Here is a 25189-nt window from a genome sequence, read left to right on the forward strand (position 1 = left end):
AGTAGAAACACAAAGAAACAAATACCAGAACTTATCCTGCACACAAACATTTGATTTGCATCCCACCCACATCTTCTCAGCAGTGGTTTCAGTTGTCCTGTGTACAGCTTATGGAAGCCAATGGCAGACCTAGCTCTTGCTGCCCAAGGCCTGGCAGCACTGTGCTTCTCCTTGCCCCTCCAGCGAGCTGTAGCTGTTTCAATCCTGGCTGCCCTGTGGGGAAGTGAGCAAAGAAGAGAAACCCCACATTTGTGAAGGATGCTGGGCTCTCTGGGATGGTTAGTACCACACCACTGGCAAGGAGCTTCAATACGAAGGGTGGCCAGATGAGTTTCAACGTAGATGAATATAAAATAATGTGTGTAAGGAGATGTAATCTAAACAAGCTACATGATAGTGATCTTGAAGCTGCCAGTTACAAGGCTGAAAGGGCCTTGGAGCCAGTCCAGTTCACCAGTTAACAATCCAACTACCAGTCTGACTGTGTGGAGATACCTTGAGGGAAAATTAAACAGGATGAGGAGAAGTCCAAGTCCTCATTCCACATTTTCTCCTCTTTTGCAGGTTTGTTTATACATTCTAATAAAAACAAACTCAAGTATTCTTGTACTCCAATCAGCTGCAGTGTCTTTCTGAGAGCTATTATTAGCAATCATAATCTACAAGGGATGTAAGCTGCACTGGAATTTGTGATGGAGCCTGGAGGAAAGTACTGTTCCCTCTGGTCCCTGGAGTCCTAACAGCCAGTGAGACCAATGAGCTGCTTCGCTTCCCCCAGTACCTGACCAGTATTGCCCACATATACAAGTTACACATACTGGGAAGGGAGGACCAAAACATTGAACTCAGATGGGAAGGACCTAGGAACACTGCTAGCCCAAAGAACACATCTAGAAGCAAATGTGATTAAATCAGCCCTGAATAAGAACTTAAAATCAAAAAGCTTTGCTGCTGGAGAGCTTGGGAACTAGCTTTCTGGATAGCTGGCAGAAACACCCAGGATCATGTTTTAGATCACTGGAGACATAATCAAACTCAGCAAATTTTGTAAGAACACAGTAAAAAAAAAAAAGACACCACACAAAACCTACAACTGATGAGACACAAAAATAAAACCCAAGATAACATTTAACATTTTTCAGTCTCTAAAAGTAGGGGTTTTTTTTCTTGATGATCAAAAACCTGAATTGAGCCTTGTTGGTAAATCAGGAACTACACCAATCCTGTTTAACATAGCAAAGGTTTGTTTTGAAGCAGCATTTCAACATTGCAGTGGCTGCCCAAGAAATTACTCCTTATTTCTCCACCAGTAGATTTGCACTGGCTTTTGCTTAATTCAGGGATACTTCCCTTAATTTGGGGATCTTTCCTGGGCAGGTGGTTTGCCCAGCACCACCTCTGCTCCACGGGCAGATTATAGAACTGCACAGCAGTCTCCGTGAAGTTCGGCTTGACAGCGTCTTTCATCCCAGTCACCTTTTAAGCTCCTTATCTGACCTGCCTCTTCCAGGAATGCCTCTTAAGTCCTCAGACCTTCTGCTAGTAGCTCCCCTGATATGAAGGCTTTTAACCTTTACAAAGTAGCTCAGCCCTGCCAGTTTTAAGGACAGAAAACTATTGCAAACAAGTGATGTTTTTCTAGTACGATCTTTTCTTCTACCTTATGTACTCAACACATGCAACAATACCCCAAACCACAGGAAATATACAGTTGACTATACTTTTGTTGGTATTTAAAATATTTTTTTAAGTTCTGTGTTTGGACAAAGAACCACCCATCAAAAATGGAGTAGGGCAAGTGTGAGAGAGAGCGCTAAGGCATGTCACTGTACAAGATTTTCTTCTACTGTAGCTACAAAAGGACTGGGAAAAGGTTGAATTCAAAGAGGTGGGTAAGAAAGAAAACTATCTTAGCACTGCTCACATCTCAGAGCATCTTTCCTTCACCCTTGTGCAGTGCAGTCCCTACTCACCTTCTCTGCTTTGGCAGGGCACCCCTCAGGACATAAGCAGCAATGCCACAGTGGCCCCCCAACAAACTCCAAGACATCAAATCCAGACATTTAACAGCTCTGGAAATAACCTCACTTCTTCCAACTGTACCAGTTGGCAAGGCAGATGTTAACTCTGCTTACAAACCAGGGCAGCCACAGCTACAAGCAGGCAGAAGTCACACGCACTCCCGCCCAAGAGCTGTTGCCTTGGCAAACAATTATTCAAGCACCCCTTTTGTTGTCACTTATTCTTTCTAGAGTGTTTCAGCTGGGTAGCTGGGGTGGTCTTATCCAAACTACAAAAATACATGCCTTGGAGTTAATGGGGATTTAGTTCAAAAAGAAAAAAAGCTAGTGCCATTTTTTTGGAATATGTATTTCCTGCATTTGGAAATTGCCCACATAGATACTATACTGTCTGTGACAGGACTGACTATATTAAGCAAGTAAGCTATAAAGGCTAAGTGAAAGGAAAGGAACAGACATTGGAGGTCAAGAACTACCCTCTTGCACACCAACTTACGTTGCCACAATTTATTGGTTGCCAATTTAGACCAGTTTATATGTTTAACATGCAAGATGAAGAAAACCAGTCATTTATTACAAAAATATGGGTATTGCACAGCTCAACAATTCTATGAATGGCAAATCCAGATCAAATCTCAGTGCAGGTAGGGAATGATGGACCTACCAATTATTTTTTTTTCTCTCTAGTAAATAAAGAATTGCTTTATTTATGATTAAAAAGCATACAGATGACTCAACACATTAAATATTTCATTAATCCTATTTAGTAACTTGATTACAGTCAGAGAATCTGCTCAGATGCAGTGGCACAAGAGAAGATCGAGCCAGCTAGGAAACATGGAACTGCTCTATTATGAAAATGTACTTCAGCATGAGACGGGAAAGCCCTGCTTGAACTACAGTTCATCTAGAGAAGACAGCAATTCAGTCAGCAATACAATGCTGAAATCCAATTGTATTTCAAAGTTATCAGTTTCTTTAGGTCTTGGCCACTTCTGGTTTGAAACAGATGGCAGAACCTTAATTTGGAAGGCACCACAAACTACCCCAGTCCCTATGAGCTAACAGACAGTCCTCCCTTCCTATTGTCATTCAGCACAGGCTGGTGTGTGCATGGACCCACTACAGCACTGCATCCACAGGTACCAGGAAAAAGTAGCAAAGCCTACCTCACCAGGTGCCTCATCATTTCTAACCAATAAATAATCTGGAAAAAACCCCCAACCAACCACCCCCATCTCTTGCAATGGAATTGTGTGCTAAATACTACATACCTTGCTACTGAATAAAGTCGATCAGAACTTTGATTAAAAACAGTAGGAGCTAAAAAAGTGCAATGCACAACAGAATTAATACCAATTTTATATTCTGTTGAACTCTTCAGATGATGTCTTTTTCATGCCATTCTCCGAGGTCAGTATTTGGGAATTTAAAGAACTTGAAATCCTGATCTCTCCAACAAGAAACCAAGAGAAAACAGATTAAAATTAAAGCAAATTAAAAAAAATGAAGAACAAAAAATCCAATGCCGAGCTTATTTTCTTTTAAATCACAGAAATTAAAAGCAGAAGCATATCTTGTTTTTTAAATGACAGCTTATCAGGATCTTTGTTCTATGTTGCCTTGAAAGCATAACCGCACCTAACAATTTTTTTTATGAGGCTTCTTCCAGTTAATTTGTAGGATTTTACTTTAAAAAAGGGGTTTGTTTATTTTCCTTTTCACACCCTAAATCAGTATTAGTATTAGAAACAGGTTGCAATAAGTCTTGTTCTCAGACAGGATGTAGTATACAGTGTATCATTCCTTTTCAATCAATATTTGCTCAGTTTTCTTGGCATTTACCACAAGGACAGCTAAGGTTTGCAGCGCTGGACAAAGCGTGGGTAGAGACAGACATCTCTGATATGGTGTCGATTCAGAATCCAGGTTAGGAACCGTTCTAATCCCAAACCATATCCACCATGAGGGCATGTACCATATTTTCTCTGTGAAATTAAAATCAGAGAGTAGATATTAAACATTTTCTTGTTATTTATATAATTGCAGTAATTATGACTGGAAAAAAATGCAAACCCAAGATTATTTTCTGAATGATGAGGAAAATGGTTCAGGCATTTTTCATTTTTTTGTTTACACAAAATTTTCATTTTGTGCTTACTTGTCACGGGTTTCCTGGGCCAATGTAAGGACTAGAAGAGGAAAAAGAAAGGTGAAAAAGAAATCTCAACGATTCTTTTCCAACTGCCTCCTCCTCTCCCCTTACACTAGTTAGAGCTTAGCCATTCAAATCCATAAAGACCAACTTCTCTTTATCTATGCTGCAGAAGGCATGTTAGAAGAATACACCTGCACAGAGCAGCCTAATGAAGGTCATCTGGTAAGGGCAGCATGCAACCGCAGCAAACAGCAGCAGCTTTAATAGACTGGAAATGTTACACAATGCATTTTGGCGATGCTTAAATAATTATCTACTTCAGGCCACCAGAAATACAATTCAGACTGCATCACCTTAAGAGCAAGTTTAAGGAAAAAAAATATAAAAATCAAGTATCATAGCTGACAAGCAACGCATCTAATCTTTTACAAACCTGATCAGTATACCAGTAGTATGGTGTGGGATCGATGCCCTCCCTCTTATAGCCTTTGAGTAGCTCCTCACTGTCCCAGATACGCATGGAGCCTCCAACAATTTCACCAACATTAGGCATCAACACATCAACCTACAAAACACAGCATAAGGTCAAACTATTACAATTAACCTGCCTGTAGGAGGGGGAAGAAAAATAACCCAAACTTGCAACTATATTTCCATAACATATTTTATCATGTATTATTTAATTCTGCACAACAGGAAGGCAGGCAGTTCCTTCCAGACCCAATTTATAGATGGAATAAAATAACTAACTAGGTTCGCTAATCTCTAATACTCTTGGCCACACTGACCTGTAAAAAACAAACAACAAAAAACCCCCACACAACACCACAAAACCACAAACCCAGCAACATTCCTAATAACCACCCTTTTCCTGGCCACCTGACAGCCAGTGTTTAGACAATACAGTCTCAGAGAACTCACAGAAGTATTGTCATTAGACTAGCCCTTGCCTGAGGTCAGTGAGGAGCACACTCACAATCATCTACCCACATGTTATTAGCACTTCAGAGTTACTTTATTTATTGCACAATCAACAAGCCACACCAAAAGACACCCAACCCAAAGCCTGGTAAGAATTCTCCAAGATTCTCCTGGAGTACTTACTCATTCTATGCTCACTCACACTGACATTCCCCATGCTTATGCAGAAGCCTGTAACACTACATAAAATACCAACTTACAGATTCAGTAAGGCGGGAATCATCATGACAGCGCTGCATATAGAAAGACTTTATCTCTGCAGGAAATCGGCACAACAAGATTGGCTCATTAATGGTGTCTGTCATCAATCTCTCAGGAGCTTCAGGAATATCCTAAGGTTAAAGAAGGCTTTTTTAATACTTAAAGCCAAAACCACTCCAATACCTTGGAGTCCCACATGTATCAGGCATGAAAAAAATGCAGTTTCACACCACACATATCCACACATTCATCCTAGTGTACCTAAACTTTTAAAACAAATTTATCTTAGAAGAAAATATATTTATATATAAAAAACATACATGTTGAGGGGGGGAATCTATTAAATTAAAAGCCAAGTCTTCCCACTGTTTCAGACAGAAAACCGAGGAAATCCTAACCTGAAATGGAGACTTTCCAAACCAGTAAACACTGAAGAGTCAAATCTGCTTCCTCCCCAATACTGTTTTACACAAACCTCAAGACTAAGAAGTTTAAGCATTTCCTTGTTATGTATATGGGCTACTTTTCAGAAACCTCAACTGATCGGTTACATAGATGAGGTTCTTATCTACATTTTCTGATTGAGATTTGATAAATGGTGAAATACCTATCATGAGTTTCTTTATGATCAATTCAGCAATTTCATTGTTTAAAAACCGGAGAGAAGTGAAGGATGACACCACACTTACACTAACAGACAGGGAACATCAGTGATGATGTCATCATGGCTTGTTAAATGAACATACTTCGCTTAGTCAAAAAACTGTCTATCCATAAAAGGCTTAATTCGAACTTTTATTCAGCCAATGTTCAGACTTTTCTTAGATTCTGATTCAAGTCAGAAAATCAGAATTTTCTTTAATAGGAAAAACCAGTCACACCTGTTACTTGTTTTAATCCAACCAAACACTGCATTACAGCACTGACTGCTGTGAAAGTGGAGGCAGACAGAGCCAACCACAGCATGCGCAGCAAGGAAAGTGCAATGAACACAGGCCTTGCACAACAGCAGCTCACAAAGCAAATATCAGCCCCACAATGGGGGAAAGGAAGTAAGAATCCTTATTTCCCTCTAGAACCTTAAGTTTGGTGCAGTCTGAAGGCCTTCCTCTCCCTTTACCTCTATCATCTTTGATACAGATGGGAAAAACAGTAACAGCAAAAAACCCAACACATCTGATTTTGAGCCACCAAGGTTCCTTCAGAATATGCTGTGTAGACTTTGAAGTTAAACAATTATATCATCTCCTCCTAAAAATTTCTCTTAAATCCTTTGATGACTATGGCTACACTGTCAAGTCCTCTTGATCTCCTTCAAATAATTTTGTCTTAAGTGTTGGAGAACAGCACGACAGGGTACACATGGACAGATGTCAAAACAGATTTTGGTTCCAATGTTTGAAGATGTTATGTGGAAAACCCAACCCACACTTGCATTCCCCAATAAAAGAATTCACTACATCTCCCAGCACAGTCCAGACAAAAATCCAGGCCTCTGTATAAACTAAGTTTATAGCAAAGCTCTCTTTAACTTAAATGGGACTAGAACTTCACTCGTTATCTATGTAATTCCAAAAAAACCACAACAGATTCACACAGCAACAGTAAGCCCAACAGCATCATAGTCCAAACATGCCATTCTTCGAGGGCCTTCTATACCCTGAGTGCAGGGCAGTGGGATTTTGTTTGGTTTTAATTTCTAAAGAGCCTCAGAAAGACTTACTTCCCCAAACTCATAATAAGTGCCATCTTCCTTCTTCACATCATGTTCCTTTAACCACTCAATGGCTTCAGTATAGTTCATTTGTCGGAAAGGACGTTTAGGGGCCTTGAAGCCCTGTAAATTTAAAGAGCAGACATGAAGATAGTTGGAAGAGTACCATTTTTAAAGAAGATAATTTTTGTAGTTGATTAGCAAGTCCACTTCCAGACTTGAAGCATACACACTACTCTTCCCAGCTCATCCATCAATAAATTATTAAACAAACAAATCAAGCTCAGTACTGAAAATATAGAACCAAACACAACCATCTTCCAAGTCCAGTACAGCTCACAGAACAGAAGCTGCAAAAGGTGGCAGTAGAGAGAAGAAAGGAAGTATTTTCAAGGCTATTCCCTTTTCTGTACAAATTCATTGTACGTGTAGGTGTTTTGAACTGAGCCATTAGCAAAGGTTCCATGGGCAAGGCTACAAAAGAGTATTTTTGCTGCCCTGCACCAAGAACAGCTTCAGAACCCACCTCTGTGACACGAGTTGTGCTTCTTTCTACCTCCTGACCCCTGTCTCAGCCCAGATTTAAAACTGAACCTCCCAGTGTTTATCAGGAAAACAGGTGAAAATAACAGAGGCAAAAGACTTTATATGTGCTCTGAGAGAATAGCTAGTGATGGAGATAGTTAGCAGTCTCTTGAAGCCATCTTCTTTGCAAAGGCAACAGAAGACAAAGGGTCTCTAACAAATAAAATAGCTTTAGAGCTCCACATTCCAGGGTGGAAAGTAAAACACCATTCTTCCATTGCTTCCTCGTGCTCAATCTACAAGTACCAGCCGATCAATATTACGAGCTCTGGGATAGAGGTTTTTATTCCACTGGTACAGTACACATTGCAATAAGTCCCAGCACATTGCTGGCTCCTAGAACTTGCTAGCAGGAAACTTCCTCCCCCACAGTCCCCGGCTTCTAGAAGAGTCATTATCAGCCTTGCAGCATTTTCATTCTTTTGATGTTATCTAATACACTTACTATTATTAATAACAGTAAGCAAGCAGAGCCCACTGCTATGCCATGCCCTGCCTTCCCCAAACGAATGTGCTGACCAGGAAAGGCTAAAGATCTATGTTCTTGGCTAGTCAAGAGTGTTCCACACTGCTGCCTACCGGGTTTAGGTCATACAGTAAGCTTGATGCAGGAGATTTCAAGATTCTGTCTACTACATCACAAACCAAGCTCTCCAGACGGTCCAACAAATCCTCAAAACTTATAAAAGGACATTCAGCTTCAATGTGAGTGTATCTGAAACATGAAGTCACACCATTTTAAAACCATACACAGGCAACAAATCTTTTAGCTATGAAAAAAATTCTCACTAAAAAACCCACAACCCAAGCACACATGCTTTTGTCCCCTTTTTCATTTCTCCCACCTCTACAGTGTAAAGGAAATAAAGCCATTAAAAAAAAAGACAACAGCATCAACTGTATTTTCTAAAAAAACACAGCTTCCTAAAAATGTATCAGCTGTTTCACTGAGATCTTCCTTCACTAAACGTCAATCGTCAATGTATTATGACCTGCTAGACATTCACCAAGACAAGGTATCACCCCCAAATATACTTTGCTCAGACCTCCTGCATTAGCATTATGCCGTCTGCTTGCTGTACATTATGTCATCTAACTGACTGCTACTCCCCTGCTTTATAAATTAGCTTATACATAAATAGCAAAGTAGACTCTTTCCATACTCTGCCAAGTGTCTTCGGGTCCTGGATTGCTCAGCTCTGTATGACTGAGCAATGCAGAAAACATCTCCTAACGCTGGAATGCAGGTCTCCAGATAGAGCTGTGATGACTGCGTTAAGTATGCCTCTTCACCAAAATAATCGAGTTTGAACAGAGTTGAGCCTCCTTCCACCTGTGTCTGGACTAAAGTTGGTGGTGTGACCTGTTAAATAACAGAACTACCATTACTTGAGTGAAGAATTAAAGACAAGGATGACAACATGCAAGAGCAGTGACGTAAGGCACACTCTTCCAGAACACCATCTACAAAGCTTTTGTACGCACACATCCAAGCACTTCAGTCTGATATCCTTCAGCACATTAAAGAGGTATGCAGGCTGTTGGGGAATCATACCGTAACAGTTACACCCCTCAGAAGTGCCTACACACCTTTGAGATCTATCTCTATGAAAGCAATCCAGTAATAGTTTCCTAAGAAACAGCTTTTCTTTTGCCCCTTTCAGATCAGTTAGAAAATCTACACATTTTTTTCAGGAAAAAAAAAAAAAGAGTCTTGAAGCCAGGACATTAAAGTAGTCACTTGCTGACAAGGGAACACATACTTACTTCATAATAGCCATTGGCAAAGAAATGATCCCTGAAGGCTTGCACTACCATGGAGCGCACCTTGAAGATTTTGGACATATTCTCGCCCCGAATCATCATATGCCTGTTGTTAAGCTGCACATCAACCTCTGAATCCTCATTGAGTAGATTGTCAGCCCCTCCTGCTGGGGCGAGACCAATAAGCTCCCAATAATCACAGTTCAGCTCGTGGCCTCCTGGAGCCTGCCAATTTGAAGAGAAACAAATATTTCAGAAGTCCTCTTTTTTTGCCCCTTGGATGTCACCATCTGGCATCGTGGCAAAGATGTTAATCTGGTTTAAACAAAAGATGCTAAAATCTTAATTGCAGTATTTTTTAAGTGACTGCTTTGTAATTTGGTCATAGCTCGCTTAGAAGTGCCATTTGCAACCCACCATGAGTCTCTCAGACTTAACGTGAATGGGATTGAGTACTGCACTCAGATAATTAGAAGCTTCCAGATGCATTCAGTTTAAGTATCACAGACAGCTGGGTTTATTCAGCTGGAAGAACAGAAAGCTAAGCAGGGGCAAACTACTTACTACTTTCAGCTATTTAATGCGTGGTTATAGAGAAGATGGAGCCAGAATCTCTTTGGATGCATCCAGCAAAAGGACAAATATCTCCAGTTACAACAAGGGAGATTTCAATCAGCTATAAAGAAAAAACTGTTTGCACAATGTTGAAACGCTAGGGCATAGGCCAAACCAGACTGCAGTCTCCATCCTTGGAGACGTTCAGAAACCCATTTGGACACGACACTTGGCAGCCTGACCTCACATTAGATATTCTTCAAGAACAGGGCAGACCCTTCGTGATGATTACCTTCAGAGCTTCCTCCTAGCCCAAACCATTCTGTGGTAATTTACACTGCGTACTAGGTTTGGCTGGGATAGTTAATTTTCTTCATAGTAGTTTACGGTGCTACAACACAACACAATAGCATGAAGAACCTTCCTGTATGCCTTAAGAGCACTACACACAGAGTGAAGAGTCCTCCCATCTATTAGAAGAAAACACAGAGCTAAGACTGCAGTATGACATTCAAGGTATTTTGTTCTTTGTCCTATTTGAGCCACATTCTCCTTTTCTCAAACTTCAAATTAAAAATCGCTTGTATCATGATGGAGGAAGAACTAGCTCACTACAGGTACTTTTGAAACCGCCTGCCAGGGACACCTGAGCAATCTTTCTGCACTAGGTAGCATCTCACCACAACGTGACTATAGCAGGTTTCAGGCTGGCTGATTTGACCAGTCCTGTCTGTGCCATGTGGCAAGCGGAGGGCCCCGTGCCAGGGCTGAGCCCTGTCCACAGACCAGACCTTTCCATTTCGGGTCTCACCAGCTCCCCCGTGTGGGTCACAGTAGGCTTCTGCCTCCTAAAAATGCTGGTTTTTTCTTTCACAGTATTTTCAGGGTGTAAATGCAGATTTTCAAAGTCCAATCAACAATTTTTTATAGATCTGGTGCTTTGTTCACTAAAAGCATTGTATCATTGTGATGAAACATGAAACAAAGTGTCTTCGATGTCTGAAACATTATGAGCAGTAGCATGAGTTACTTACGATTACCAAACTACGTTAAAGTTGTTTAAAAAAAAAAGTGATCCTTGTTTGCATTTATTTTTAGAAGTCCCAGTAGCGTAAGCTATGAAGGAAAGGAAATCTTGCCAGCTTCTGATGGTCAAACACAACAAGGAGTGGACTCATATTTAACTCAGCTTGGCTCTCTAACCTTAGATCAGTCTCTTGGGGATAGAACCCAAGTGGCATGGACAAGTAGAACAATTAAGCCTATCCAAGTTTCATTTGCAAAACATGCCAGTAATGGCCAACAGTACGTGGCTTACAAGAAAATTGAATTATCTACAAAGCACCACATAAGGTTAACACTTTGACCTTATTTTACACACTGCAGGTAGCCACAGTGAAGGACTACTTTGCTCAAATAATGTCTAACACATCTTGGAAATGCTATTTGAAGCAATTTAACACTCCAAAACGTGCCTTTTTTTTTTTTTCCAGACATGCTTCTTCTCCCTGTTATTTTACTAAAGATAGTACACACTCAAGAGACTACAGAGGAGAATACAGATTGCCAGTCCACAGAGAAGAACAACTCTCGCTGCAAGAGCTGATGACAATTTTGAATATGTATCTAAAGAGGTAAGCTTACAGACTAGCAACATTAAACATCTATCCATCCTCTAAATCTCAACATTACTGCTTTGCTTTCTCCTTCACAGAAAAAGGACATTACTATAAGCAGCTATCAAGAGCTCATGTCTTAAAAACAACTACCTGAGATTTAAATAGAACAAATGCAGCCTGAGCTTGCTTGCTGTTTCTGCATCCCAAGTTTTGTAACAGACACAACTTAGTTGTCTTTCAGTCATCTCCTAATAACTAAGAAGTGTTAAAATAATTTTCAGTAAATACCCTGACACAGGCCTGCATGTCCTCACAAGTACACTGAGTTGCTGTCACAGATAATGGTTTCCGAAAGCTTCTCTCCTGCCTTTTAATGAATCCTTTTTATGGGCCATCCTTCATGCCTAGCTGCTTAACATGGTTTTAGCCCCAACCTCAAACAATTTTCCAAACAGTAACAGGGTGTAGATCTAGACTGGAATGAGAGGTCTAAGCAGCATCACATTTTGAAACCTAAAATCACACCTGCCAAGTTGCTAACATGAGACCACCATTATAAACAAAGTTTTATAAAAAAAGTTACATTGCCTAGTTCATACACCTGCCAAATGCTGAAAGCCAAATACAACATGGTGAAGAGCCTACAAACCCATCTCAGTAAAAGAGAGACACTCCCAAACTCTTAGCCTCACGAAAACTGAATAAGCCTCTTGTTAGGGAAAATAAAGCTATGTTGTTTTTTAACATAATTTCCCACATCTATGGCACGTATCAGTGGAAAACTGTTCCAGGCAAAACCAGAACACTTACATAGCTCACTTGTCACACACTGAACTGTGGGTGACAGCAGCAGCCTTGGAGGTTTGTTCTTTTCGCTAAATAAAGTTCCCACTGAAATAATCTAGTAATAATTTCTGCATCTGCTTCTCCTTCCACCAGGAAAATGACCAACTGTTAAAGAGGAGAACCCAAACACACTAGCTCCCGTACCTGCTTGCCTTCAGGAACAAGGTTCAGCATACCGTACACTGCAACACTGCTCTCCGTAGAAAGAATTAGCCCGTTGTAACACTGACACTGCAGGGACAGAAAGAGACAAAGGCATAGTAAAGGTAATTTTTTTATTTTGCTATGACATCTACTGGAGTCCCAGGCAAGATTAACTCCTAGTCACTTCTAAGCAGTTCTCACATTGACAAAAAAAATAATCTCTAGTAGTAGGAGATACAATTTAACAATAATAGAACTTGATCAGTAGGTTTAGGAGAGCTTACAATTGTCTGTATGAAAGAAAACCAGATGAGGTATGAACACTTATTAAATGATAGAACAGAATTAAACTTACCAGGTCATCTGAAAGGACACATTGAAGAAAACCTGTGCCATCTCTCAAAACAATGAACATCAAATTTTTTCCTAGTTAAAAAGAAAAAAAAAAAACCACCAGAGCGCCTCAGCTTTTTTCACTGATCCACTTGGAGAGACCCACTCCCAAGACATTCTAATTACCCCTGTGCAGATTATTACAGAAGGATTGTGATCACATTCTTCCTTTTTAAAAAACAGATGATTCAGGTAAGCACTGAAGCATTAGCAGTTATAAACGCCTTTCACAGAGCTGTATTTTGTATAACAAGTTAAAGTAAGTTTCAACAGACATCAAGAGCAAAGCCTGCTCCAACATCAACTGGGTTGGGATTGCACTGCCATGCCAAGACCTGAGATGTCCCTTGGGTCCTGAGGGACTACAAGTCTATCTGCAGAAATGCTGAACTCACAGGCCCAAGGTACACCTCACATGGGCAAAGCAGTCACCCACCTCTCCACAAAAGCATATAATGACAAAAATAATTTGCTAGAAACTGTTCATGATATCCAGATCCACAACTGCTTCGTCAAGTCTTTCAATGATAATCTGAACAAGTACCTGTGGAGTCAGAACCACCTCTGCCATGCACTCCCATGCCCCAGCCGAAGCTACCTTGCTAACTAGAATACCAATCATTTTGATAGCAAGTATTACTTGCCAAACTTATGGTAAAAGAAGTTATGCTACTTTATTTACCTTTACAATTCCAATTTGCTGATTTCACTATGAGCAGATGCTAGTTAGCTACTCAGTTTGCAGGATTAGTTTAAAACATAGAACAAAACTTTTGAAGAAATTCCACAGGACTGGGCTCCAAACTGAAAATCCCATTAAGATTTTGACTAAGAAATGTCTGCATGCTTACTTGTCATGCAGAATTTTCAGTGTTGTAGTGACCACTGTGATAAACCAAAGAGGACACCTAACTGATGGTTTAAAAATTTAAGAACAGGTGCTGCCTGATTCATTCTAAGTGTCCGAATTTTGAAGGCTATGGTATTTGTTCCATCTCTCTCCACAGGTTCAGTAACTTCTAAATGCTTGTGGTTTACCTTGCCTCCGTAATCTGTGAATCCAGCCAAAAATCTTCACTCTCTGGCCTCTGTAAGCCTCCAGAGCATTAATCTTTAACTGTAAAGCCAGGAATAAAAGCAATCAAAGAGAGAAATGATTCACCATTTAGACTGTGTTTTCCACATAATTACTTAGCATATGTCTACGTGTATATGACACCTCCCTCCCCAATAGCTCCTACCAGGAGCACTTGAAGCGAAGTTCCACCCAGGCTGTAAGCACAGCTGCCAATACTGAAGAGCTGTTTAGTAAGGAAATAATACTTTAGCCAGGACAAGCAGTACACTGGGACAGCACTTCCAGGCTTCGCATCAAGTCCTTTCTATTTAGCAGGCTTATTTTGCCGTGTAGCAACCAAGGACTGTAATAGCTTTTGAAGAAGCTCACTTTGAGTTTGTTTGGCTGAAAGGAGAAGTGAAAACATGTAACAGCTCACATCCTAAGACTGGAGTATTCTGTTATTACTGGAAATCCAAGGTGCACTGCATCACCAAAAGACTTGGAAAGGATGCCTCAGGCACGTTTTCTGGCACTCTGAATGCACCGTGGACTAATTTCTCAAGACACTGAATGCCTTTAGAGGACGAGTTCAGTTAGCAGAGTATCTGGATATGACATGGGTACATCTAAACGTGTAGCTGAGGTACTGACACTGCTATAGGCAGAAAAACCCAGCAGGCACCTTCAAAATGCATCACGTCTCAGGCAGCTAAGGACTGCTACATTACACTGGTCTGGAAGAGACTGATTTTGGTGCAGCTGGGCCTGGCTGTCCCTTTCTCAAAGAGCAGCCATCAGAGTGTAGGTCTCCGATCAAAACCCTCTTCTACACAGGGTCTATCCCAACACCTGTCACAGGGCAGCACATACGGTATCTGCTTACTAAGCTAAGGACTGCACCAGATCACCACATCCAGCAGGACTCTACAAAGAGCCCAGTAAGAACTATATTCTATGTCTCAGTAACCAAAATTACATCCTCTAACCAGCACTGTTTCTTCACTTTCCACCAGTGCAATAATCAAACAAAGCAAAACTAATCAACTTTTTGAAAAACAGAAATATAGTCTCTGCCAGCAAACAAATAGAGAAGTCTCATGTGTGAGCTAAGAAAGTTCAGAGGTACGCACGAGAAAGACCAAAGTCTGTATAATCGGAAAAGCAAAGCTGCATTGATGGACAGTAACAAGACAGTGGACTTCAACAGCTGCCGGAGCCAGAAAGCAGAAAGACTCATTCTCTGTGCAGACAAGATGCTCTAACACAGGCCATGTATCAAGCTCACTGGATATTACTCACACATTTTGGCTCTGGAAGACTAGGATCATTCTTGATAACAACCTTCTTAGCTTCCTCCAGGTTCTTCTCTCTTCTCAAGAGATCTTCTGCCTTTTTTTTTTAAAAAAAAAGTATTAAACAGCTGCAAGCAGGCTTTATAAGATTCCTGCTCTCCACAATTACCAGAGACTATAATGTATGTTTACAGACACACATGTCATAAAGAGCCTTAATGTTACCTTGCTGGTGCCTAAACCTGTGCTAATTCATGACCAGGATGAGAATCAATGCAGAGATGCATTTCTCATTTTTTCCCCAGAAAGTCTAAAGTCAAGATTGCAACTGTTCAAAACTCACCCAGTTTCAGTCAACTTATCCCAATACAAACAAAGGCAAGTTGTAACTAATACATGTGCAAAACAGTGACACAGACAAAGAACAAGCTGAAGCTTTTTTAGAGGAGTGGGAATGACAACATTGCTGTTTAATGTTTTTGGAAAAGAAAAGTGGTATGCTTCCTCCAGCCTGGTATCATCTGCAACCTACCTCCTTCTTCTCCTTTGCTTCATTCTTCATTTGTTCCCTGTGCCACAGTTTTTTGATATTTTTCATCTGTGATTTTGAAATAATGGCCCATCTCTAAATCAATCCAAGGAGAGAGCAGAAAAGATTACATTTGTGTCACTTCACACAAAGGGACATTAAAATAATTTCTACTAGGAAGCTCTAATGCTACAGCACCTCATTTTCTTTTTGCGAATCCACGTAAATAGTAGGAAATGGTTCCTTTCCTGCTGTCATCAAAGCCTAAAAAGGTGGAAGAAGTAAACAAGAGTCAATGGCACTGCATGTGAACTAAAGTCATCCTTCAAGAGACTGAGCAGACATCCTACTGGTCAGAGCTGTAAAAGCAGGTATAAAATTTACATTTAGAAACACAAGGCCAGAGCAGCCTGGCCTGGTGGAAGGTGTCTCTGCCCGCGGCAGGGGGTTTAAAGTCCCTCCCTGCCAAAAGCATCCTACGGTTCAGGCTCTTCAAAACAAAAGAGCAGCTGCTTTCCAGTTACCTTTAACACAGTCTTGAATGGTTTCTTTTGTGTCCCATCACCAGTGGAATCACTGCCTTCTCGTTCAGAAACATACAGCTCCTCTGTAATATGTAACGAATACAGGGAATTACTCAAACAACAACAAAAGAGAAATGGCGAGGAGGAAGAGCGGACACACACAAGGATATAAAACCTTCACGGTTATCAACAGCAATAATCCTTCAGAAACAAAGGCTAGTCAGACAGCATAAGAATTATTTAGTATTTTCCGTGCAAAAAATCAACCCATGCAGTAAATATGTTATGCTAAGGCCTTAGGGCCTCCTAAGATGCTGATCTCCTCAAAGTCACTGGCTGCGCAGGGGGAACCAAAACCGGGAACCTCTTGGCGGAAACCGCTCCCAAGCCCGCGCCCCGCTCAGCGCGGCGCCCGCCCGTCGCCAAGCTCCGAACCAGAAACCGAAAGCGCTGCCCCGCCGGCCGCGCCCAGGCCCCGCCACCGCCCGCCGGAGGCCCCGGCGCCGCCGCCCGCCCAGCCGCGCCCAGCCGCTCGCTGGCGGCCACAGCTGCACCTCTCCGCTCCCGGCGAGGCGCTCGGCCGCTGCGCCCGGGGTAGCAGCTCGGAGCCGCCCGTACCGGCGGGGCCCCGTGGTCCCGGCTCCCGCTTCCCCTCCCTGGCCGGGCCGCGCCGACCGCCGTCCCCGCGCCGCTCTCCTTCCGCCCGGCCCCGCAGCCCCGGGCGAGAATGCCCTTGGGCCGCCGGCCAGGGCGCCCGGCACCGGCCGCCGCCATCTCCCACCGCCCCGCGGGCAGCGGCGCGGGCCGGAGCACAGCGCAACTGCGGCCGCCCCAAGCCTCACCCAGAACGAGAGCCGCCGTCCCAGCCAGCACCTCCGCCGCCATGGCCGCCGCTTGCCGGAACTGCCGCGGCCCGCACTTCCACCGCCGTGCGCCAAGGGCCCCGCCCCGCCCCGGCTGCGCAGTGCGGCCGAGGGAGGCGCCGCTCCACACTCCCGGCTCCCCGTTGCGCCTGCCGCTGCCCCCGGACTGCGTGGCCCTGGCCCCTCAGCTCGCGCTGGGGGATGCAAGAGGCTGAAGGACTTTGCATATTAATTTACAGCCATGTCAACCGGGCGGTGTGTTTAATCTCGGAATCTGTCTGCTCCCATGATGTCCCCACTCGTGGCTCAGCCCCCCGCAGGCCCACCAGCTGCTGGCACGGAGGGGGCTCGGCCTGCCGGGGATGTGGGCAGCAGCCGGCCAGCCCTCTGGGAGGTCACCCGTGCCCAAAGCCGTACGGGCGCCATAAATGCCCCCGGCACCTGCCTGTCTGCTGCGGGCACCGAGGCAGGCCTCCCCCCCAGCAGCCGGGAGAGGAAGGCTTATCACCCACCGCAGGAGTGAGGAGTAGAACAGATCCCTGCCTTAGACAACTGACTGAAGTCATTCAGTAGCAGAGGACGTGATAAGAAAAAAACGGTATTCCTCAAAACAGCTTTACCTAGAAACTTGAAGTTTTTCTTACAACTTCTAATTTAAGGCTTCAAAAAGTATGGTTCAAAAGGAAGCTGGTGTTCATAGTTCTGTATTGGATAGCCTGTTTTTTTTGTCCAATTAATAAAACTACAATTGAGAAAATTTCTAACACAACAGAGCAAACTCTGCTATTGCCTACCTTGGAAGTAACAGCAGGAACCTCTTCCCATGAGGGGGAGAACACTTCCACAGGAGCAAAGCCCACTGGCTTTCAAGCTCCCTTCTCAACTGCTTTTTCTTAACTTTTTGGTCACCCTTCAAACAATGAAGGCCAAGCTAAAGCAGCTTTGCTTTTCATGACCAAAGCCAAGCAATCCATATCTATGGCGAATGTTTGTCTTTATTAAGTCTCATTAGAAATAAAAGGAATATTTCCCTTTTTTAAAAAAGGCCAACCCCATCATCTCAATGAGAGATTACTTACCTCCATTCCCTACTTAAACTCCTCTCACACTTCCATTTTTCCCCATATACTTATTAGAACAGAAGCTGTAAACTCTAGGATATTTATTTGCATTAGACTTTTTGAAATGTACATTCCTTTAAACAAGAGCTGTATATCATGATTTTTACTATAAAACCATTTCAGTAATAAACCTTACTCCAGGAGTTGGACACAGGTAAAAGTGAAACATTCATACATCTCAACTTCAAGAGCAGAAGTATGTGCAACTGTAAAGAGACTCTCATAAAAACACTTCTTACATTGTCAGAGCTGACTCACTAGCAAGTGAAACATATTCCATCTAAAAGCAACTGTTTTCTAGTTATCCATTACTGCTGTATCTAAAACAGAAATGAACAAGCTTTGGCCAGCTCAAAGGGCGGCTTTCCAGAGATTTTCTGTTCATAAATACACTGTGTACGTAGACTCAAACATATTCTAGAACTGGAAAGAGACAGGCAGAGAAACACAGAGCAAGTGAGAAAAAATACTGTTAACTATTGACTCTGATCTCTTTATTTCAGGGGAAAACAAGGAATTTGCTATGAAAGGAATAAGGGCATATCACTCATTCTAACAGGATGCAAAGAATGATCTCTCTCCATCTAGCGCAGCAAGCTGTAGTCAACTGTTGAAGGAAGAGAAAGGAACAGAAACCACACCTGTAAATGTCAGAATTACTAATAAAAACTGACACTGACTGCAGTTTATCACCAGATATATCTTAATCTCAGCTGTACAAGCTCAGATGAGGATATCTGGGGCCCTCTCAAAAGACTGATCATCTGATTTGCCATTATGACTGTGCAATTAAATGAAATGGCGCACACAAGGTTATTGCTACTTAGCAGTTTTGCTTTAAAAGACAAAATATGAAATGTAGCTACAGTTTTATACCAACACATTATTAAAATGAGAAAAAACTCTGCAATTCCAGGCACCACTTTAAAAAAAAGTAACCACCAAACAACCTTATTACAATGCTGGGTTTTCATGCCCTAGCACAGATATCCTTCACTTTCACATTAAAAAGAAATCAGTTGCATGAGGATTAGTAGCTCCATAGAGAACTCTTGGCCTTTCTATGTTTCCAGTAGTCCAAAGCCAGGAAGTTCTGGGATAAAACATAAAAATCTTCACACCCTTATGCCCTTTGGTTAAAAAAAATATCCTGAGTTTTTTTTAAATATTTTTTTTTGTGCAATCATTGGGGCTTCTCCCAAAATGCAGTAAATCAGCTCGTTTCATGAGCATCTCTGACTTGTGTCATACTGTTGCCCAGGACTCCATCCAAAGGAGCCCGTTTCTTCCGTATGCTGCGTCCGGAAGCAATAAGATCAGCATATCCTCGCTGATGGGAGAAAGCGTAAGCAGAACGACGGCCAGATATCCCTCGGCGAAAAGCACTCTGCCGTTGCTTCCACTGTTGTTCTTCTGCCACATATTTCTTACAGTTCTTCTGAATCTTCATGCATGCAAAGACAGATTAGTTTATGGATTACAAGGGAAAACAGGTTGTTTGCATTTACTGTCTGGGGAAATAACCCAATACTTTTTTGCATCCTTAAACTGCTTGGACAGGAGGGTTCTCTTGTTCAAATTTGATTTTGTTACAAACAAGAATATATGCAGTAACACACTGCTGTTTCAGGAAGACTCACTGTGTTACTTTGTATGTCATTATGGTCATTTATCTTTAAACGTCTTTCACCACTGCATAGATTGAAAATATGAAATTGAAAGCTATTCCTGCATTCTTATGTTGACACTTCTTTAATACCTTTTTAAACACCACCACCACAATTTTAACTACTTTCATACCCATATGCTATTTGCCAGCTCAAGGCAGAACAGAAGCAAAACCTGCCCACTATACTCTGACACATAACAACGGAACTCTAGCACAGCCCAAATAAAAAGACGTCAGACCATCAGTAGCTTCAAATTGGGTTTCTGTGGTTTTACAATGTCAAGTGCTCAGCCAAGACAAACAATGAATGAGCCCACACTGGACTGCGTGCTGAGCTTGTACATGTACCTCTTTATCCCAGAGACGCACAGAAGGAAGACACTGGGAAATAAGAACACATAAAAGTGACATTCTGCTTTGGATGGCAAAACGTCACAGCACCAGTTGTCACCCAGCCAGCAGGCAGGCTCCATCTGGCCTCCAGAGAGCCCTGCTGCCACCCTCCCTGGCCATAGGACCTGAGCTCCAGTCTCTTGTAATTCTAGGGCACAGTCACTTACTCATCTCTAATATTAGCACCAATACTGGGTCCTGTAAGTAAACATATTACTAATTAACCAAAATAACATAAGACTTTACTCACTCTATCACTTTCTGAAGGCCGAATTGTCATAGATAAGAAACGCTGTGCCACTACAGGAAGTAAGCAAATAGCAATTGATAAAATCATGGTCAACCAGAGGTATGGCTGTCTCAGAGCATTTGGAGCAGTTCCTAGGAATTAAAAAAAGAAGAATTAGCTTATGATGTGATCAAGTAAACTAGTTATATAATGCAAATGAGATGCCAAAAGCCACAGCTTCTCTCCAAACAGGACAGGACATACACAGAACCTAACATTCAGGTATTCTGTTGTCTTTCACAATATCAAGCTTTTATTCAGAGACTCTACTATGAACAGAAAATAACAGCAAGGTATTTTATAAAGCCCTTCTATTACAACATATCCACATCCATGTCAAAGCCCTTTTCAGAGTTCTGGAAGGCTGCAAGACAAATGCTTGGCTGAGATGCACAGTTTTTGTCCTGCTTTAAAGCATGCAAAGCAAGAAAAAGCCCTCCTGGTATCTTGGCATGCATGTAGTCTAGGAAGCAAGCGATATTTAGTAGCCAAATACCCAATCTCATGGAGGTTTCTATCAAACTAAGTAGCAGTCATATCTTTATAATAAACTTCTGAAATCTATAAAGTATTCAGGTAGAAGAAAATGATAAAAGAAGTCTAAAGCATTACAAAAGGTTAAAGAAAAGTGTTATGTTAGAGTCTACTACCTTTTTTCAGTTGGGTTCAGCTTAAAAATGAGAACATAAAATTGAGGGGATTTGTTATTCTGGGCGGAGATATTTAAATCCAAGGCAACATATGAAAGATCTGTCACTAGGGAAATTAGAAAGCACAGCTTTCCTCAGAAAAAAAATTCCTAACTGGCTGCTACTTACACCTCCCTGGCCTTGCAGCAAGATCCCAGGGAGCTGCTAACAGCATTTGGCGCCATCCTCCTTTGGGGTTTTACCTTCCACTGATCAGTTAAAGCAGCTTGGCAAATGCATACTCTGCCAGATCATCATATTCCTCTTACTTTAATATTACATCTAAAAATTTTTAATAATTTACACCAATTTTAACTTAGTTTTTACTTGCAGACTCCTACTGCTTGGCAACATCCAGTTCCAGCTCTTTTTCATTAAAAGAAAAGAAATACTCTCAATAAAACAACCTGGCCTCAAACATCAACAAAACCCTTCCTTGGAAGTGAATTGGTACTTAACGTAGTTTTACAGGCATCAGGTTCATGCCACGACATTTCGGCCATAGTTCTGCTGACATTACAAAGCTGCATGAGAGAGGAACAAGAAACACAAAACACAAGGACTGACCTGTGAAGTGAAAGCCAGAAGGAAAGAGAACATGGATTCCAGCACTGTGGAAGTCAAATGTGATACCAAAGTAAAGTGCAATACTTCCAAATACTGAAAAAGCATTAACAAAAGTCCAGTAAGATGTATCCAAGCCAATCTGAAAGCAAACAAAACCTCCAAATGAGTTTATTAATTTAAAATAATGTCAACTACTCTGAAGACTGATAGCATTTTGGTTGAGTAATCTCTTATCCAGTTACAAGTCAGCCAGCCAGAGCACATCAACAGAGAATAGAGAAGGCAAAAAAGAGAAGCTTTTTTACATACTGTTATGTTTTTAGTAGACAAATTTTGAAACACAACCAGAAAGTGTTTTCAGAGCAACAAGAGATGGGGAAGCTAAGCTCACTTGCCTGAAAATTGACGACAAATATAAGAGAAGATGCTGCTGTGACAGCAAATGACTGATAATCTGAAGGTGCTTCTCCATCTTGTCCCATGGTTTTAAGGTAAGCTCCATATGGTATGAAGAAGATTATCAAGGAAGTTATAGCTCCATGAAGCAAACTTAAAAAGAATTTCTTGTAGTTAAAAAGTAAATCCTTCTGTCCCAAAACATACAGTCTAGGGAACCGAAGACTCAATTTGTCACTCACATCCTTAAGAAAGGGGGAAAAGGAAAAAATAAAAAGTTGCTGTAATTTCTTGTTCTCAGCATGAGCTTTTAAAGAATAAGAAGCTGAACTATACAATGCCCCAAAGGAAATGACACATTTCCTTTTCAAGTAGCAGTGTGGGAAGCAGGACTTTGCACAGAGTAAGTCTGGAGGACATCTTTCACAAAGCTATCTCATATCCCATTTACAGGCTTCTAGATTTTTAGCCCATTATTTGCCAAGGCAAGAATGTCCACAATTACAGAGCTCTTCACAGCCATGTATTGTGCTGGAGTCCTTTCCCTACACAGCAAACAACCAGAAGATGGGGGCTATTGTTGCATGTCCTGACTTTAAGCCTCTAACAAATACTCCAGTGAGACCTTAAATTTGGTACTGAATTTACTTCTTAGCTTTTATCACAAAAGAAAGCAAAAACATTGATTTCCCTAATCAGCAGGTAAGCCTTGTGTGGAAGAATGTGGAGAAGGCCAAAAGCACTTGTCCCTCTGGATTAAAACAAATGTTACACACCAAGACTTCCTAGGAAACATGGTCATTCAAAATTGTTTAGTCCCTACATCTTCAGCTCAGAAGGGTAAGCAAGGAACATCTTTTCCCATTAACAGAGCTGCCCATTGCTGTGCTGTGTGAATGACGACACAGAACAGCAGGCATTAAGAAACATTTTTAACAAACATTATTAGCGCTGAAGACCTCCAACCCAATTAACTTTGGTTATTTTGGTAACCCTCTGCTTATTGTCTCGTTACCTCACACACTGGGAAGATGAATACATTTTTTAAAAGCCAAAAAAACCAAACCAGCCACCCAAAAATGCCTTGTATATAGAACAAAGCAACCAGTTTCAGTATAATTAAAGACCTGATGTTAGTTGCCTTTGGATTCATCTGTTATTAACAATGTGGAGAATACCTGGTCAAGCAACCCAACCAGCAGAACCGGAAGACTAGAATACAATACATTGTACAGTGTGATGAACCAGTCTTCATATGCTGTCTGCAAGAAGAGGAGGAATATCAGTAAGTTAATGATTTCTTTTTGATTACACCCTTTCTTTCCAGTTCCTGAGAAAGTTCACACGTGCTCTACTACAGCATTAAGTTACCAAGGTGTCTCAGTGTTTACCCAAAAGGCAAGCAGCACCTCAGCTCAAAGCTCTGTCGAAACTAGTTTTAGCCTGTATTAAGCTGCCCCCTCCTTACAAACCATTGGTGTTACCTGACCCGGAACACAATCAAAACCGAACACTTCACACGAAGCGTCAACCTGGTTTGTAGCTGCACTTGTGACTGTGATAAGCACTTGGCATCCCACACACAAGTCTGGGAGCCCTGGTTTCTTTATATGCTCCTTTTTGGCTCTGTCCTAGGCAGCCAGTTTCCATCACAGCACACAGCATGAACCCCAGGCAGGGCTGCTTGTCTATGACTACAGCCTTGATCATCCATGCTGGTCCATGCAGTGACATCTGCCTGTCTTTTGGTTATGCCCACAGAGATGCCTCTCAGCTCTAAAAAGCCTTTCCACACTATATGCACTTCAAACACTGCCAGTTACAACAAACACATTTCAAGCCATTCTAGCCAGCAGTTCAAGATCAAGAATTGGCTTCCTACAGATACATACATGCACTGTCTCACTTAACCTAGGAGTACCTTAAGTAGCAGGAAAGGTTTCCCAGACTGCTATATAACAATGTCTTCCTCCCTGTACAATCATGATACTGACTTCAGTGTTCTGAAATCACAACCAACTGCTTAGCTTGTAACTAACTAGATTAGCAGTTATCACCTATTCTCCTGCAGAAATTATGATAACTTCAAGGTTCCCATCACTTCCCAGGTTAACCCTCTGCTATTCTGCACTGACAGAAAGGAAGATGTACTTGTTAACTTTACACACGAGCATGCCTTCTTACCTGGGCAGAAAAGCCATTAAAGAATGAATACCAGATGTGGACTAGCGTAAAAGCAAAGTTCTTGTAGAAAAAATATCTTAAAAACTTGCACATCCTAATGTAAGACCATCGTCCGTGGACCAGCAGCAGTCTTTGGAGGTAGCGGAATTGCCCAAAAGAGTAGTCACTTGACATAACAGCTTGCATCCCTTCTTGGCCACTGATTCCAACTCCAATATGGGCAGCTAAGTTAATGAAACAAACACCACACACTATGTTTAATAACAAAGGTAGAGGAACAATACGACCGAGGGCAAATCTTCTACCGGTTCCTATTCTCTCCTTCAGATTCCTCTGCCCCATTTTATTTCTGTGCACAGCACAAAAGCTGCATTAGAGACTAATGCACAGTGCAAAAGCCCTTCCTTGCCCTGTTATTTACTGCTCACCTCTCCACTGTCGCTTGGCTTCTCTCTCAGCGCTTGTTCCATCAGGATGGATGCTGGGAAATTTGACCAAGGGAGAACTAAGCAATGAGACAGAGCAAGCAAGCCCCTGCACAAACTGGCCATGCAGCTTACAAACACACCTGTCACATAACCGTATCCCAGAAGTTTCTTTCTCAGTGGGCTTTCTCAGGAAGTGGTTCAAAG

General features: G+C 41.9%; 2 protein-coding genes across 8 annotated transcripts in view; both read right to left on the reverse strand.

Moving 5' to 3' along the window:
• Positions 1–2513: 2513 nt before the first annotated feature.
• NARS1 (asparaginyl-tRNA synthetase 1) lies at positions 2514–17327 on the reverse strand. The gene is made up of 15 exons (XM_055791496.1): positions 17229–17327; positions 16387–16469; positions 16061–16126; positions 15866–15958; positions 15341–15430; positions 14020–14098; positions 12944–13014; positions 12589–12675; positions 9428–9649; positions 8824–9023; positions 8240–8375; positions 7085–7198; positions 5361–5492; positions 4613–4744; positions 2514–4009 (listed from the first exon to the last, which is right to left on the reverse strand). Exons 1-15 carry the CDS (start codon positions 17269–17271, stop codon positions 3878–3880), a joined length of 1680 nt encoding a protein of 559 aa, XP_055647471.1. The 5' UTR covers positions 17272–17327; the 3' UTR covers positions 2514–3877.
• Positions 17328–18396: 1069 nt separating this feature from the next.
• The window catches only part of ATP8B1 (ATPase phospholipid transporting 8B1), a 42349-nt gene continuing 35556 nt past the window's right edge, over positions 18397–25189 (reverse strand). For 5 of the 7 annotated variants that reach the window (XR_008744836.1, XR_008744834.1, XR_008744833.1 and 2 more), the window contains 5 exons: positions 24558–24781; positions 23552–23635; positions 21978–22618; positions 20683–20813; positions 18397–19814 (listed from right to left, as the gene is read on the reverse strand). Coding sequence is in view for 1 of the 7 variants with exons in the window: in XM_055791271.1 (XP_055647246.1) it covers positions 19584–19814; positions 20683–20813; positions 21978–22116; positions 22373–22618; positions 23552–23635; positions 24558–24781 (1055 nt within the window). In the remaining 6 variants the exon portion in view is untranslated. Of the gene's footprint in view, positions 19815–20673; positions 20814–21977; positions 22619–23551; positions 23636–24557; positions 24782–25189 lie in introns of all 7 variants that reach the window. The other 2 variants (XM_055791271.1, XR_008744835.1) reach the window with 2 other exon arrangements.

The sequence above is a fragment of the Falco peregrinus genome, chromosome Z (assembly GCF_023634155.1).
Source record: "Falco peregrinus isolate bFalPer1 chromosome Z, bFalPer1.pri, whole genome shotgun sequence".
Classification (NCBI taxonomy): Eukaryota; Metazoa; Chordata; class Aves; order Falconiformes; family Falconidae; genus Falco; species Falco peregrinus.

Coding starts and splice junctions, on each gene's coding strand:
- NARS1 (XM_055791496.1), bottom strand. CDS start 17,271: ATGGCGGCGGAGGTGCTGGCTGGGACGGCGGCTCTCGTTCTGG. Junction 16,470..17,228: donor GACGGCGGCTCTCGTTCTGG/GTGAGGCTTGGG, acceptor TACATATTACAG/AGGAGCTGTATGTTTCTGAA. Junction 14,099..15,340: donor GTCTTCCAGAGCCAAAATGT/GTGAGTAATATC, acceptor CTGGCTTTACAG/TTAAAGATTAATGCTCTGGA.